This window comes from Chelonoidis abingdonii, chromosome 1 (assembly GCF_003597395.2).
Source record: "Chelonoidis abingdonii isolate Lonesome George chromosome 1, CheloAbing_2.0, whole genome shotgun sequence".
NCBI classification, from domain to species: domain Eukaryota; kingdom Metazoa; phylum Chordata; order Testudines; family Testudinidae; genus Chelonoidis; species Chelonoidis abingdonii.
This window is the reverse complement of record NC_133769.1, coordinates 314,075,042-314,087,832: the sequence shown is the minus strand read 5'-3', so window position 1 is coordinate 314,087,832 and position 12,791 is coordinate 314,075,042. Positions and strand designations below refer to the sequence as shown.

At 34.9% G+C, this 12,791-nt stretch overlaps 1 protein-coding gene across 1 annotated transcript in view; it reads right to left on the bottom strand.

The window, feature by feature from the left end:
• Positions 1 to 2,007: 2,007 nt before the first annotated feature.
• ITM2B (integral membrane protein 2B) overlaps positions 2,008 to 12,791 on the bottom strand; it is a 28,891-nt gene continuing 18,107 nt past the window's right edge. The window contains exons 3-6 of the mRNA XM_032788144.2: positions 11,649 to 11,855; positions 9,038 to 9,148; positions 5,471 to 5,621; positions 2,008 to 4,118 (exon numbers count right to left, since the gene is read on the bottom strand). Of these exons, the coding sequence (XP_032644035.1) occupies positions 4,030 to 4,118; positions 5,471 to 5,621; positions 9,038 to 9,148; positions 11,649 to 11,855 (558 nt within the window). The 3' untranslated portion in view covers positions 2,008 to 4,029. The remainder of the gene's footprint in view (positions 4,119 to 5,470; positions 5,622 to 9,037; positions 9,149 to 11,648; positions 11,856 to 12,791) is intronic.

Sequence of the window (12,791 nt, the reverse complement as noted above, 5' to 3'; positions counted from 1 at the left end):
GACCTGATATTCGCTTAAGATTATTACATGTACACATTACATAAGTGAAAGTGTTGCATGCTTCAGGTGTATAATTAAAAGTTACAGTAAAAATGGTCGGTTTTACTCTCATTTTCCTGGGAATAATTTTGAAATAAACATGTTTTGCTCAGTATAGCACAGCATTCATGCTCATCCTTAGAAAACAGCAACCGTGGTTCCTACTGTTCTGGCTATAGTTTTGCTTAGTTAAAACAAAACAGAACATATTAGATTAGAGGCATTGTGCACTGATGGGTCTATTTAAGGTGACATCAGGAATCAAAATTTATCACATATCATCCCCAAAATCTGAAGTCAAAAGAAAGCTCCAGACACTGAGTAACAACCAAGAAGCTGTACTGGGACATGTGCTGTTCAACATAATCATAAATCATCTGGAAAAGGGGTAAAGAGTGGAGTGGCAAAATTTGCAGATGACATAAAATTATGTCCAAAGCAGACTGAAAGGCATTACAAAGGGATTTCACAAAACTGGATGACTGGACAACAAAATGGCAGATGAAATTCAATGTTGATAAATGCAAAGTAATGCACACTCGAAATCATAATCCCAACTATACATAATGGGATAACTATACATGATGGGATCTAAATTAGCTGTTACCGCTCAAGAGAGATCTTGGAGTCATTGTGGCTAGTTCTCTGAAAACATCCACTCAGTGCAGAGGCAATCAAACAAGCTCATAATGTTAGGAACCATTAGGAAAGGGATAGGTAATACAGTAAATATCATAATTCTACTATATAAATCCATGATATGCCAACACCTAGAAAACTGCATGCAGTTCTAGTCACCCCATCTCAAAAAAAGATAGAATTGGAAAAGTTACCAAGAAGGGCAACAAAAATGATTAAAGGTATGGAACAGCTTCCATATGAGGAGAGATTAAAAAGGCTGGGTCTTTTCAGCTTGGAAAAGAGATGACTAAGGGGAAATATGACAGAGGTCTATAAAATCATGAATAGGGTGGAGAAAATTAATAAGGAAATAAGTTATTTACCCTTTCACATAACAAAAGAACCAGCGGTCACCCAATTAAATGAATAGGCAGCAGGTTTAAAACAAACAAAAGGAAGTATTTCTTCACACAACGCACAGTCAACCTGAGGAACTTGTTGCCAGGGGATGTTGTGATGGCCAAAACTATAACTGGGTTAAAAAAAGTATTAGATAAATTCATGAAGGATAGATCCATCAATGACTATTCGCCAAGGTGGTCAAGGGACGCAACATCATGCTCTGGGTGTCCCTAAACCTCGGACTTCCAGATGCCGAATGATGGGATGGCTCACTCTATGATTGCCTGTCTGTTCATTTGCTCTGAAGCAACTGACATTGGCCACTGTTGAAAGACAGGATACTGGGTTAGACGGACTATAGATCTGACGCAGTATGGCCGTTCTTATGTTCTTACACGGTTAACCATTATCTTTTGTGGAAAATGGAAACAATATGCACGTGAATCAGCACGAGACATGCTTCCAAGCACATCAACATGACTCATGAAAAACATAGTTCCAAGAATGAACCATTAGCCATTTCCTGGCATTTATTTAGGGTTTGTTTTTTTGTAAACGCACAAAATACAACATCCTGAAAGATTTTAAGTTAAATTAACCTTAATGGCTTTTTTACTAATTTTCATGTTTGCCTTATAACATCAAAAACGGGCAAATTTCTTTTCAGAAGTCATTATTATTTAGATTTCCTACCACATATGAACATATCCATTCTAAGAATAAATTGTCAATTAAACCAACTGTAGAATGAATAGATTACATTGTATACTTAAGAGAATCTTCCTCTGCAGCAAATATTTTTCCCTGACCCAAAGCAGTCACAATAGCAGGAACCTTGCTTGCAGTGTTTACAATAGCAGGAAGCTGGTCTGAATCCACATAATGTATCCTCCCACAGCATTAATAAAAGATCATTTAAGAGATAGAAAGTAAGATAGAACTCAGTTCAGTTAAGAAACTTTATATTAATGTAAGATACAGACTCCCATAATATTACATTATTTTTAAAAATAGGCATACATCAAGCAGCTAAACATTGGCATATTTTCCCTAAGTATTCCTGCTTTCTAATATATCAATGTCCAAAAATCAATATAGTAAATAGGGTCCAGTTCCCTTGCCCCTGCCACAGCTCAAAAATGGATCTCTGGAGGTTCTCCTAATGACCTTTTATATGGGAGGTCGCATACTTTTTTAACCTTAATCCAGCCTTGAAATAGCAGCAAGGAAAACAAATAAGTGTTGGGCCAGACATTTGAAACTTACATGCTTAGAGTCCATATTTGAACACCTAAATAAAAGTGACCTGATTTTTAAGGATTAAGAGAATCTACAGTTTCTATCAGTTTCTCTGGGAGTTGTGATTGCAACACTCATGGAGAAGGGAAGAGAAAATCAGGCCACTTTTACTTTAGGTGACTAATTATGAATTTATGGACCACGTCCTCAGCTGGCATACATCAGTCTATCTCCAATGACTTTAATGGAGCTAAGCCAATTTACACCAGTTGAGGACGTGGGCTTAGGTGTCTAATTTTGGGCTCCTAAAGTAGGAAGTTTTATTCTTAGTTTTTAGAATTCAAGTATTTCGTTTGTCTGTGATAAATACAATATATACATACATAAAAAACAGTTTTTAAAAAACAGCTTTAGAAAATGTTAACATCTTAGGTAATCTTATACTAAGATGTTTTTATATGAGGGAAAAGTCATCAGAGCTGCTTTTGCAGGGAATCTTTGTATTTGTATTTTATCAAAGCTGCAAACATATCAAGGCTTAATGTGCTTTATTAAAAACTGATGATTATATAAAGCAGTTTAACAGTGATGACCAACAACTTTGCTAATACACCTGCATACCTTTGCCATGGTTGACACAATCCTATCTCCATAATTAGTATGAATGCTTTGCATTATACAGCTATTGAATGCAATATGCAGATTTACAAATATACAATGACAGTAAATTATGGTGATAGAACAAGAGTTTATTAAAAATTAATTAACTATGATGAGTAAGCCAACCTTAGGTCTTCTCTGATTATGGTATGTGTAGTGTTAAAAACACAATTTAAATGGGTAGCACAATACTCATTTTAAACAAACAGCCAAAATGAACAGTGTGCTTCTTGTTGATCTTCCACATTACAATAACGTACTGTATTTTGATTTAATTTCACCACTCATTTAAGAAAGCTATTGGTGGGACAAATCATCTAATTCTGTCAAATTTCTGGAAAATATATGGCTTCATTCATGGGGAACAAGCATTAATTTTTCCCTAAATTAATTATAGCAAAAGAGAACCCAAGAAACTTTTAGACAAACGGGTTTGTAAGATTTATTTTCCATTGCACATACTTGGATTATATAAAAGTTAGTAACAAGTTACTGCTTAATTTCCTTACATTTTCTAAAGATAGGTACAGCAGACACTTGCCATATTAAAACATCAAGTCAGAAATCAATTTGAAAAAGGTCAATATGACAATATTTAAAAAAAACAAATTGCACATTTTAGTGAGGGGAAATTCAAATATATGCTTATCTATATGCTGTAACAAACTATATAGCTTAGAATATTACAGTTAGAAATAGTTCTTTCAGTCCGTTTGTACATATTTTTCTCCAGATTAATAATTCTTTTCAATTTTACTTAATTAAAACTGGCAGATATTTCAGAGACTTTATCTTCCTCATAGCATTCAAGATTCATCATATGAAATGCACTAGTAACTAAGACATAATACAATTGCTATTCAAATATAAAAAGGGCACCACACTTGAAAATAAGAAAAAACCCTAAAACATATTTAAAATTTATCATGAGATGAAAAGTTTAAGATGTTCAGCAATAAAGCCCTGTCCACTACTTGCGTCAAAGATTTTAAAAAATAATCACTGCACACAATACAAAGTGGGATCATACTGTAATCTTTCAGTCTTCTGCTACAGTAATATTCTCCATTACTGTTCACAAATGAGCGTTTCTATAGCAAACCTATTCTCAAAGTGTCGAATCTTTCGGCAATTGGTGGCTTCACGCTTCTGAATTCCTGTTGAGAGTTTGGAGGAAAGGGAGAGGGAGGGATGACAAATGAGATAGAGTGATGCATATTAGGAAGAATTAAAGTATTAGTTCATTTACAGTAATAAGAAGGTACCAGAGGTTCCTCTCAATTCACTTTCAAATCAGAAGCAAATAGAGGAATATCAAATTTATCAACACTTTAGGGATCTATTATTTACTTGTGTCCCTTATTTATCATGGGATCAATTAAAGTGTTCATGTTTTTTAAAAGGATTGTTTGTAATCATTTTTACAAAATAGTTAATTTTTCCCCATCTGCCACCTTCCCAAACACAGTCAGCAATCTGACTAAATTACTCAATTAATTTAGTTCAGTGTATGCTTGTAAACTTCTCCTTCCACATTAAACAAATGCTGAACAACTAACTATGCGTCTGACAAAGTGGGTATTCACCCACAAAAGCTTATGCTCCAATATGTCTGTTAGTCTATAAGGTGCCACAGGACTCTTTGCTGCTTTTACAGATCCAGACTAACACGGCTACCCCTCTGATACTTAACAAGTATAATACTTCCCTTCTCTAGGCTCTTGAATCTGAGATTTTCAAAGAGCTTTCCACAGACAAATAATATAAGTTTTACAAGATCCCTGTAAGGTAGACAAGTATCATTCCTATTTTGCAGATGCAGATTAGGAGGTACAGAGCAGTTAAGTGACATGGCTAAATTTGCACAAAACATCTAGGACAAATTAATCAGACCATAAGACCATCCTTTCAATACATGAAAATTTGAACCATAAAGTGTGTACATGTTTAACTATTCTGACAATTATAATTACCGATGGTAAAAGCCACTATTATTAGCTTTGTGTTATTTATATTACAGCTGACTGAAAATCTTCTGCCAAAATACTTTTTCCAACACAAAATGTTTTTTCAACTAAACAAACTGAGAAAATTTTCATTTTCTTAAAAATCCTTTTCAACTTTGGGGGTGGAGGATTCAAGGAAAATGTAAAGAATGAGGAAAAAGGTCATTTTATATTGCATTCATGTTTCAAGTCTTCAAATTTTTTAAGGTCAGCCTTGACAAAGCCCTGGCTGGGATGATTTAGTTGGGAATTGGTCCTGCTTTGAGCAGAGGGTTGGACTGGATGGCCTCCTGAGGTCCCTTCCAACCCTGATATTCTATGATTCAGGATTAATACCCCATCATGCTAATCTCTGTGTAAACAGGAGTTTCAAAGAGCCAATGACAGCAAGACCACTCTAAATTTTAACCTGAGAGGTATTGTCTTCAACATATCCGGCTATTTATTGACTAGAAACATTAACTTTTCCATCAACACACGATAACATTCTCAAGAGACTTTACCTTTCAGGGTTTCTTTGCGCTGTAGTTTATAGGTTTCCTTGCCACGGCACAGACGATAAATAAAGAACCCCAACTGATCCACATTTTCAATGCGATCAGTAACAATCATCTGTTCATGAATCAGATAGGACTGAGGCAAGTATGTTCCAGCCTACATTAACAAAAAGGCAACAGTTCATTATTGGAAGTGCAATCATTCATTCTTCTGCTAAGTACACACAAGATAATTCAAATCAATTTTATATACTCTCAAACAGCAGCAGTTCTACGCAAACGAGGATTTGCAGACTTTCAAAATACGTAGTACATACAGAATTTTCTTTTAAACATCAGGAATGTGACTGCATTTTAGTGCAGATATCTGAGAGAATAAAATAATCATATAAAACATCAAAACATTTTCACAGCAGGAAACATTGACGTATAGTGTCTTCCATTACAATAATTAAATCTATATCAGTTTTTTCCACACAAGAGAAGCAAATTATCTCCAGTTAAGGTTCATCACTGTAGGCCAAATCTTGCAGTCTTTACTCACCAAACACTATCACTTACTAGGGAGTCAACTGTTTCCAATACAAGCTTTGTCCAAGTAAAGACTGCAGAAACGTGCATGAGGTTAGTACTATCTTGCAGATTGATGGAGGCCCCGGGGATCAGTAGTTTACTACTATCCTTCTGCATTCTGTTAAGTTTAAAATAGACGGATCCCAAACATTTTCATAGCACAGGCCACAACTTAATGGACTGTGAATGGGAGGATAGATGGTCCACAAGACAATCACATAACATCCCTGTGGCAACTATACCAATTGTTTAAATAAAAATATATTCAAAAGTATTTTTTCCTGTATGTTTGCTTTAAGGTCAGCTATTACCAGAAAGTAAAGAAAGCCCAAATAATGTGACTATTGAGCTCTCCAGAGACCACCAGCAAAAACTCTGCAGACAACAGTTCAGAAAGCTGGTTCAAAAAACAGAACTAGGGCCCCATTCCTCATCCATCTGGAGTCCACAAGAGTTTTGCCATTGATTTAAAAGAGAGTACAATCCGGTTCTATTGCATGTTTCTGTCAGAGTAAATATTCACAGGAACAAAAATTGGCAACTTTATTAAAAGTTGACTTTATTAAAACGTTATCCACAAATAAATCAGTCGGTCTCTTTCTAAAATGTGACTGAGTAGAAAGAGATTCCATTTAGTATAATTCCTATTTCTGACATTAATGAAGAGGGAGTTTTTAATCTATTTTTCACTTGTGAGTTCAAACACTGAAGTTACTTTTAAAAAAGCACCTTGGAATCTGAAGAAACTGCTGCACTGCATCCAGAAATTTACATTAGCATAGAATATAGTGTAGCTGGCTAAAGATTTTTATTTTTATTGTCAATAAGCCACTTACGAGTTTCTATTACAAACCAGAGATTAAGGACAATATTTTTTCAGTCCAAGCAGCATGTTTAAATAAGCTGATTAAGAGCTGTTCTTTTTAGCACCAAGGTAGTGATTGTATAATATTTACTTTGAAACGTAAAAATATTCCTGACCCCATCTGAAGAGGCAAACGTAGGTAAATTGTTTTTTTTAGCTGACTTTGTAGTTCATTAAACAATGAACAGCCTTGTTATTTAAACAAATAATTTATAAGTTAAAGACCTTCCAAGTTCAGGTGAAAAAAAAGTTTGTTTTCCACAGAAAGAAAATAAAGATTGTTACAGTAGAGACACTGCATATTAAAAGTACACCATATTGTAAACTGCAATCTAAAAGAATATAGAACATAAGAAAAACAGATTACTCTCTACTGTAGTTGAAGAAAATTCTACATTCTCACTTAAGTGCTTTAATTGCATACTACAGATGGGGAAAATCATAGCTATAAATTATTCTTGCAGCATATTTGTCCATATACATAGATGTACAGAGTTTAAAGCTAAAAGGGACTATTGGATCATTTAATTGGACCTCCTGTATATCACAAGCCATTAAGTTTCACGCAGTTTTATCCCTGTACTGATCCCACCAATTTGGAGTTGGCTAAAGCAGATCTTTCAGAAAGGCATCTAGTCTTCCCTTGTAGAGATCAAAAGATGAAGAATCCAACACCTCCCCTGGTATTTTGTTCCAATAGTTAGTCACTCTCATTGTTAAAGATGTGTGTCTTATTTTGACTTTGTCTGGCTTTAACTTCCAGCCATTGGTTCTCGTTGGGTCTTTAACTTAATAGAGAAAACCTAAGGCTTAGCAGAATTCTATTTTTAATTTGAACAGATAGTATCTATGTTTTTTTTAAAGTTTTTATGTTAATCTATTTAAATTTTCACAGTCGTGGGAACTTATGGGAGTGTCCAACAATAATTATTTAATGACAGTAAGTGTTGATTCAAATATTTAAAGCTTTTTAACTGTTAAAACACAAATTGTCAACATCACATGTAAAATATACAAAGTAAATATCCTTAAAATCAGACTCTAATAGGTTTTCAAGCAGTATTTTTCTTACTTTGCCTATCTGAAAATTTTATCATTGATGGAAATATTTTTGTTGGTTTGTGTGCATGCTGAAATTGATGTTTACTGATAAAAATCTAATCCTTCCAAGTCTAACTGTAATCAAGTCACCTCTCAGTCTTCTTTCTGATAAACTAAACATATTGAGTTCCTTACTTCTTTCAGTGGAAGGCACTTTTCTCCAGCCCTTGAATAAATTTTTTTGTGAAGACTAGAACTCTATAGAGTATCCCAGTATGAGCCTCACCAATGCCATGTACAGAAAAAGAATCATCTCTCTGCTTCTACTCCTCTGTTTATACATACAAGGATTGCATTAGCCCTTTTACCCCACATCTTCACACTAGGATCTTATATTGAGTTGCTTTCCAGGGATGCAGTCCCCCATTCTGTAGGTCTAGATTGCATTCCTTGTTCTAAATGTATAACTGCATTTAGCTGTATTAAAATAAAACACTTTTTGTTTGAATGGGCCCAGCGTACCAAATCGCTTTGTATGACTGCCTTGCTCTCATCGTTATTTACCAGTCTGCCAATCTTTATGTCATCCGCAGATTTTATTAGTGATGACTTTATATTTCTTTCCAGATCACTGATGAAAATGTTGATTAGCATCAGACCTAATACCAATCTTTGCAGAAATCCCCTTGAAATACTCCCATTTAAAGATTTCCCATTGACAACTACTTTTTGAAATCTGTCTGTTAACCTATTCTTAATCCATTTCACATGTGCTTTATCAATACTGTACAGTGCTAGTTTTTTAATCAGACTGTCATGCAGTATTAAGTCAAATGCCTCATAAAAGTATAAGTACACTACATCTCTGCAGTTACCTTTAATCAACCAAATATGTAATCTCAAAGAATGACATCATTCTCTATTCTCAAATCTGTAAATCCTTTAAACTGAACTCCTCTGAAGATTTAAGTTCTTTAGTGGGGAGTTAACTTTTTGAAAGCACTTCTCACATGTGAACTCCAGGGCTTGTGAAAATAATATGAACATGTTTCTCTTTATTATATATAACAAAACCACTTGCAGTTCAACCATACCTTTATGTTGATCAGCAACTCCAAGAAATTTTTTGGTGGCATAACAACTGAAGTGTTCAGAGGAATCACATAGCACTTATCCAAGCTAAGGTCGAGGTAGGCTGTGAGACTCTGGTGAAGAAATGTATATTCTAATCAAAATCATTTAAATAATTCTAGGGTTAGCAACACTGTGTTAATATGCTCAATTACTGTCATATACTTGTTCTTCCTGTAAGTTGCAGTACTGTTAGTTATAAAGTGTGTTCTAATTTATTGAGTTTGGTGGTGAGATACAAAGATAAAAGGCAATCCTAATATCAGGTTAGCTAGAACAGAAATTTCTGCAAGTCAATAGGTACGAGGTAGTTCAGACTTTTCAGTGCATCTGAGCTGTCTGAGGTTAAGTGCGATATTTATTTAGTCTTGTTGCTTGTATTTTAAAATTTGAGGCAGAAATCTTGAAGTACAAATCTCCCTTTCAGAGTTCAGTGAAACATGACTGGAAGAGAACACACAATAGAAAATATCAGATGCTATACATACAAATATTTTATTCTTCCAAAATACTGTGCAGTTGAAATGCTAGTTTACTACTGATATATTTGGAAAATACCTAGCAACCTCAAAAATACAAAAAAAAAAAAAGTGTCAAACTTGCAGAATCTACATTTTAAACCCGTAATTTATGGTCTCTGGATTATCCAAAGAGTAATATTTGCAATAGTTTATTAAACTATAACGCTAACAGATTCTTGAACTAGACTGAAAGGTCTTGAGGCACCATTAACTAAAATTGTTTTTGCTAAGGAAGGGCAATATATTATGTTCAAGTGTTCAGTCTCGCAACATCCAACATTTTTTTTGAGTCATGTATTAAATACAAGAACTAAGGGCCCCAATCCTGCAAACACTATTCAGCATAATGATTACTACTATGACTAGTCTATCTGTCAAAGTACTTATAGCAAAAGTTTGTAGCATTGGACTTTAAGTTAACAAAGCATTAAGGCTTAAGAATAATGAAGTATAAAATGTGAGGTTCTTACAGTCACATTACATTTTATTTTCTATTGCTATTTTTTCCTCACACTGCTTCACATTTCTTATTTGTCTGACTTATAGTCTGATCCAATGCCTAATGAAATCAATAAGAATCTTTCTGTTATCTTCAGTGGACATTGGATTAGGCCTTAAATGCATACTACAAAATATATTTATCACCTATAATATATTTCTAAGGCTCCTCTCACCATGGTAGCACATCTGTGTAGGATTTCCATTATGCCAAGTTATCATTGCTGTGGGAAATACCTTTGTCTTTCCTATTTTTATTTTAATTATGCAACATTACTATTATACAGAATTGAAATGGGCGTTGAAGGTCAGATCTCACTTTGGTATATGAGGTGCCGGCCTTTATTTCTGTCATGCCAAGTAGAGAAAGTGTGAAGTGTGATGTGAAAGAAGTTCTGCTGCAAATCTTAACAAATATTTACTGAACATATTTAGAAATAAATTTTTCTAATCACATGATTATTTAACCAATGTTTTTCCCAAACTTGCTTATGAATGTTTGGCAAAATGAGCACTAACTATTAAATGCATGTTTAGACATGTTTGAGTTCCTACAAAAAGACCATGGCAATGATTTAACACAGTAGGAAAGTGTTCTTTTTTCAGCCTTGCATAACGCAAAAATAGCTCAACAGTTTTTCCTCAAGCTTTGAGCAGCAGCAAGAGTCACATTTCAGTGAAACCAGGCGTGGACTATTTAAGCATAATGGGATAATTTTCAGAAAGCAGAAAGAAAGAAAAGGGGTTTTTCCAGCTAACTATGATCACTGAGAGAAAGCTGTAGCATTACAGAGATGTCTTGCAAAAATTTTACCACTATGATGGGCAACAAAGATACTTATTGACAAAAGATAGAATAAAAGTACTTCAGTAGTGCTCAGTCATGCCTTTAAAAGCAGTGAGTGGCCTGTGGTGGAGGCAGAGTGCTTCCTGAGAGCTCCCAAATGCCCAAGCTGGGGTCTGGCTGCTGCCATGCACCTTAAAGTGAATACAGAATGTACTGCCCTCCACAGCCCATCAGCCGTATCATTGCCTTTTCACCGTCCTCTTTGGAACAGTTAGCTTCACTGAAAGCACTACTGGATGATAGTCTTTGAGCTTAGGTGCATACGACTGTGAATATGACCAGCCCCTGCACATGGAATGAAGGTTTCTTCCACCCTACATTCATCACTACTGTTGCTGATCACAATATGGCTTCATGTATTTTCAGCAATAAGATTAAAATTTTCTTCATGTTCTTGTATTATGACAAGGAAATGGATGTGTTTGGGTTTTTTCCTCCTCTCTTTTCATGAACAAGAACACTTTATAAATGGTGGCTTACAGACCAGGAGAACAGCAAGATTATCATCAAATGTGCACTCTGTACACAAGGTTTAATAATTACTTCCAGTTTCTGAAAACCAAAATATTGCAGAGCTCACACTTCCACACCAGTAAAATAACTGAAATAATTAGAAACCACACAGATTAAGTTGATTAAAAAAAGCATTTTGAAATTTTTTTTTTTGTTTTTAAATGTTTTCAAAGATTCTCGGCAGACGTTCCTTACCCGGTGGAAATCATGAACAATGTCTGCTGGATCACTGTCAGCAAATTCTGGGACAGGCACACTGATGAATTCAACATCCTCCTCCTCAAGGATCTGAACGTTTTGCTCAATTGTCTGGTAGCGAGCTGCTGGAGCACGTCCATCAGGCTCAGTCAGAGTTAAGTCATCTTCAATATATTTTATTCCACAGAAATACACACCACCTTGCTAAAAAATAAATAAAATAATCCCAAAACAAACAACATTTCAGAAAGTTTATAAAAAATTGTAAATGTGATCAACTACTATGCAAGCTTCCTCAGATAGCGATGTCACTGCACCTTAAACTCTATTCTACACCCACACGGCTCTTCCATTCTCAAACTTCTCCTGAGCAGACACTGCCCATCATCAAGCCAATCAAGCCATCATGATGCCAATTTATTTAATTCATAAGCCTACACTGGATCAATTTTAGACAGCACAGGTCTTCTACATAGCTTGAGTAAGAGATTAAGGGCCTAGAGTGAAATCCTGGCCCCTCTGAAGTCAATCGGAATTTTGCCATTGACTTTAGGGAACCCAGGATTTCATACCTGGTTTTTAACCTGGCCTTACATTTGCACTAACAAATTATTGCAGGTGCAAATAAGACACGCATACCTCTAATTACATTATTTGTGAGGAGAATAAAGTACTTAAAAGTTTTCATGCCTGAACTTGTGCTAAAATTGTAGTATTCAATAACCAGGTTCTTAAATATTATATTTGATAATGTTTTATGTTCTAGCCTAAATCCTTTCTAATTCATTTATTCCGACTATCCAAAACATGTTCAGGAAGTCCTTTATAATCTTGAAAGTTTCCTAGATTTAAAACTTTTTAAATTTGTTTATAAATGAATTCATTTCTGATGTTTTAAACCACAGCTGTCTTCACTCACAAGCTGTAGCCTGTCAGCTATATATGTTATTTGCAGCATGACCACTCTCACCTGAGCTACACTAACTCCAGAGGAGTTAACTTGGGTGTAGATAACTCAGGGTATGTCTACACTACAGGATTATTCCGATTTTACATAAACCGGTTTTGTAAAACAGATTGTATAAAGTCGAGTGCATGCGGCCACACTAAGCACATTAATTCGGTGGCGTGCGTCCATGT